This window comes from Daktulosphaira vitifoliae, unplaced genomic scaffold (genome assembly GCF_025091365.1).
Source record: "Daktulosphaira vitifoliae isolate Bord-2020 unplaced genomic scaffold, ASM2509136v1 Scaffold_3, whole genome shotgun sequence".
Lineage (NCBI taxonomy): Eukaryota > Metazoa > Arthropoda > Insecta > Hemiptera > Phylloxeridae > Daktulosphaira > Daktulosphaira vitifoliae.
Genome location: NW_026099574.1, coordinates 191,912 through 197,056, shown reverse-complemented (window position 1 = coordinate 197,056; position 5,145 = coordinate 191,912). Strand labels below are relative to the sequence as shown.

Sequence of the window (5,145 nt, the reverse complement as noted above, 5' to 3'; positions counted from 1 at the left end):
CAAGTCAATACCTTTAAACATTCTTAACGTACGGAATATGTTAATTTCAGGAAATAATCCTAATGTTACTTCCAATCAAACTCGATTTTATTGAAATTAAAGATATGTCATTTCCCCTTACATTCTAAGCGCAATTTTTTATTTGATATAAGGTAATCTATATAAAGAAACAAAAAATAAAGTAAAATCACATTTATAATGTATAGTTGTAATTTATATATTAAACTGTCAACGAACATTTTAATATTAATATAGCATAGAAGATGGGGCACGTAGCACTTCTTAATAAAATCATTATTTAAGATAATAAATAAGCATGCTATTTATTATATTATATTATTATAAGACAAAATAAACCATTACACATTTTCCAAACAAAAATTTTTAAATGAAAAATTTTTGGCTAGTATTCATGAAAATGAAACTGAATACGAACAACAATTTATTCAACTGATTTAAAAGATAAAAGTAGTTTTTTAAAAAAAATAATCAAATTATGTGTTATATTTAAAGTAAACTAAATATATTTTATTTTTAAAGGAAAATAAAATCTAAATTTAATTTATCGAGAAACAATAAAATTTTATGAAATCAAACAAATCTCAATTCATCAGCAATTAATTGCTTTAATTTATCTTTGCACCTTATGAGGGTATCAACATTATATTTTTATCATTCATATTTAACTACTTATAAAATTATATACATTATAAAATAAAAAAATGTGATAAAACTAGGAAAATAACTGTTTGGTATAATAATTGTACCAATTTTTTGAATGACAATAATATTATTTTATCTCGGCAAAAGGAATAATAAGGTCAAGATGTGTCTTATGATAACTATATTTAAAATTTTAATATCTTTTAAAATAATTTGTCAAAATATGTTATTGCCTAAAAATTTACTTAATTATATTATTTATTTTATTTTATAACCTAGTTAAATATGTATGTTGCCATTTAAAAATAAAGTTAAATTTCCTTAAATTTATTGTAGATGAATTGAGAAACAATAAATAATTTTAAATAGAAAATATAAAACAAAAAAGTACTAAATAATAATTTTTGTAATATTAATACTATTTAAAAAAAAAATCATGTGACTAGTGTTAAAAGAATCACTCTGTATACTAAATATGAAAAAAATAATGTTTTGAAAATAATTAACACATTATACAATAGTCAGTATTATAATATCACTTTATATGCTATATGGCAAATAATCAATCATATAAAGCGGTTTACCAGATTTATTTATAAAGGTATAATTTGTGTCAGTTTTATCTTTTAATATCTCCTCTAAATTATATTCTGTAATATAATCTTTCTTAAAAAATCCTATATCAATGTTATTACAATCATTCCTACTAGCAATGTATATTTCAAAATGTGTTTCAGTACCACAAATAAGATCTGAAATAAATAAAATAATGGTTTAAAAAATACTCCAATGTATATAAAAGCATAATAATATATAAGCATAATTAATGATAAATAAATTAAAATTTATCGTTATTTTTTTTTTTAAAGTTATGTTAATTATATGAATTTCAGTTAATTTCTAAAAATAAAACAACAATCACGTGTGATTAGAATCCATTAATGTAATTAAAATATATAAATACATTCATCACATTGCATAAGTATTTGGGGAAAAAAGTCTAATAATAAATTATAAAATAAGTTGTATATTCTATTATTATATCTATAAATCTTTTACAAATCAACTGACACAATTAAAGGATAAAATTAATATTTTATAGTGGAAAACTACATTATATTTCAATTGCCTTGTTGTTAAATATTTCTTGTGCTTTATGTTACAAGACTTATAGCAAAATAAAAATTATTTCAGATATTTATTGATAAATTTATATAAAACAGTGGCGACACTGCTTACAGGGACACTGTTATCACTGTTGTAATTTGTATAATCATATAGAAATAATGTTTAAAATCTATGGTAACATATTAAATAATTAATAATTATATTTATTTTATATAATTAAAAGAGTATACAGTAATAAATTTTAAATTATCGATTCTTTGTTGTTTATTGTTTATATGTGTATTTGTTATAGAATTTAGTATTAATAAAAAACTTTATTGCAGAATCGATCAACTTATTATTGAACAAAATTACATATATCAGATATTGCATATAAATAATATTACACATTTACACTTACTTAAAACTTTAGAATTAATTAAATGATTATGAAATGAAACTTGGAAATTCCGTTTAGAAAATTTTATTATTAATTGAAGATAACTATTCCATTTTTTCAAATCTTTTATATATGTATCAACATTTTGCATGATTTTTTCTAATTGATCTTGAATTTCATTGGCATTATTTTCATTAATATTTTCATTACTTAGAACAATATAAGATGTAAAATAAAATCTGTTTTTAATCAAAAAATTCATAAGTAATTTAATTAATTCATTACTGAATCTTATATTCAAATTGGAAAACTCTGCATTTTTAGTATAATTGTTTAAGTTAATAATAAATTGATCAATGATTTTTCGCAGAAATGCTGTCCGTTTCTCATTGTACAAGCCGAGAGAAATGAATTCTCTAATATAATTTAATATTATTCGACCCGTTTTAATTAATGTCGATTTGAAACTTTTTGGTACACTATCTGAATTCTCTGAAGATACAACTATAATTAAGGTTAAAAAGTTACGTATAAGAATAGCTATTGGTTGAAACGTAGCCAAAATTACCATGTTTATATATTCTAAAACATCCATAGAATTAAAATCATATTTCATATACTCATATACATCTTGTATAGTTAATCGAGTACCGTCAGAACATTGGACGTCAAGTGGAGTGAATCGAAGTAAATTTAATTCTATGTGTTTACTAGTATCTATTTGTATAATATTATTTTTGTTGCTGATAATCTGTTGGGTCATTATTTCGTAAAACAAAAAATTTTTTGGATGAAAATTTTCGTATGAATTTCTTTCTACTGATAAATAAAACTTCTTCAATATGTTATCTTTGAGATGATTATTTATATTTATTAGATTAGTTGTAGTATATTCATGTCTACTGATTGGAAGATTGCAACTAACCATATAATCAATAAATGGTATACTTTTACAATTATTACTAATGAATTTTTCTAATTGTTTTTTAACTGAGACATGAATAATCTTATAGCCTTCCAATAATTTTGTAGCATCATTTTTTTCACTATCTTCGGTTAGTGAGATCATATTTAAAGAGCCAGAAACGTTATTTAAGTACATATTTAACGTGATCAACGCAAGAGGAATTATAGAATTCTTATTGTTCACCAAGTCATCTAAAAATATCATAATTACTTTACTGTGTGTTTGTAGTGCCTTGCTATAGTTAATAAGATTTTGGATTGTGATATAATCTTTATTTTTTTCGAATTCTAACAAAAATCTTTCATTATGGTTAAAAAAGTTTAGAAAATAACGACTATGGGAGCACTGTAAAAAGTAAGCATAACTTAATCTTACTTTTATGAACATTATTAACACGAAAAGTAAAAAAATTTTCATTTTGATTCTTATTTATGAACAGTTTATTTCTTGTAAATTTCAAATTAAAAAAAATTACGACACTAATCGTAAAAAAAATATTGAGTATTATTTATATGAATATTAATATACCATATTTGATCAATTTGTTTTTGGAAAATTTAATTTATATTTAAATAATTGTTCGTGTGTCATCATACACTTATTGAATTATTTGATTAACTAAAATAATTTTTTCATTTATATAGCAAAAGAAAAATTATAATTATATCATATTTAAAATTATTTATGTAATGAAATATTATGGATTATTAATTACGAATTATTGTATGTTTCTGTTGAATAATTATTTTAACCTATTCGCGGCCAAAAAAAAATTTGAATTTTTTGATGACGCCATCTTAGTGAAAAATTCATAGGACGTTTTCTTGGTATCAAATTTTTTTTTTTGTAATAAATAACAATTAATTGAATTATTTGAATAACTGACGTAATTTAAAAAAAAAAAATTAATACAAAAATATATACTAATGATAGGCAAATATCTAATTTACTATCGTCTTAGGCTAAATTTAATTAAAAAAAAAAACGGTAGCACAGTGTGGTCGAGGCACAGTGTAGACGAGGCATAAATGGGACAAGTATAGATGATATCTGACAGTGATTAAAATCACTATCATAAGAAACGCTTCGTTGCAAATCTGTAGATACTGTTTCATTTAGAGAAATTGGTGGGTTATTCCAAAAGCAACATCAATTTTTATTTCTCTAATTATATCCTGATTAGTAGTTGTTTGATTTTAAAACATAATATATGAATAAATACTAATTATAGTTTTTAAATTTAGTATGAAATTGTGAGGCTAGCTATGATGTATGTTTCATAGTGTTGGGCGGTTGATAAGAAAGTAGAGCAGAGAATAAGTGTAGCAGAGATGAGAATGCTTAGTTGGATGAGTGGAGTGACTAGAGAAGATAGGATAAGGAACGAGCATATAAGAGGAAGTATAGGTGTTGCGTCAATCGTGGATAAGATGANCATATAAGAGGAAGTATAGGTGTTGCGTCAATCGTGGATAAGATGACAGAAAATAGACTTAGATTGTTTAGTCATGTTATGAGGAGAGAAGAATCGGAAGCTGTAAGAACAGTTATAGAAATGAATGTTGAAGGAAGAAGAGATAGAGAAACACCAAAAAAGAGATAGAGGGATGCTATTGAATGCGATTTGAGGACAGCTGATGTGAGCGTAGAAGATGTGGGATATCGTGTCAAGTGAAAGCTTAGGATAAGGGTGGCCGACCCCAAGTAGTTGGGATTAAGGTAAAGAAAAAAAAAAGATTACCAGAAATTCCGGTGGCAATTGACATAATATGATTGTTGTTTCGGAATGTACAATTTAGCGTTTAGTTGGGTTTAAACAATATAGCGTCAAATCAATTACCTACTCTATCGGTTGTATATTAATTTACACTACACTTTAATGATACAATAAATAAATAAACTCACACATACACACATATGTGTAACTAAAAAACTAAAAAATATGATACTATGAGTGTTTTTTTTTACAATTGAAATTTTGAACTCTAAAATTTGATTTACAATACAG

The 5,145-nt window shown here is 23.5% G+C and overlaps 1 protein-coding gene across 1 annotated transcript; it reads right to left on the bottom strand.

Moving 5' to 3' along the window:
• Positions 1–548: 548 nt before the first annotated feature.
• Positions 549–3,603, bottom strand: LOC126903105 (uncharacterized). The gene is made up of 2 exons (XM_050681098.1): positions 2,192–3,603; positions 549–1,415 (listed from the first exon to the last, which is right to left on the bottom strand). Exons 1-2 carry the CDS (start codon positions 3,552–3,554, stop codon positions 1,204–1,206), a joined length of 1,575 nt encoding a protein of 524 aa, XP_050537055.1. The 5' UTR covers positions 3,555–3,603; the 3' UTR covers positions 549–1,203.
• Positions 3,604–5,145: the final 1,542 nt, after the last annotated feature.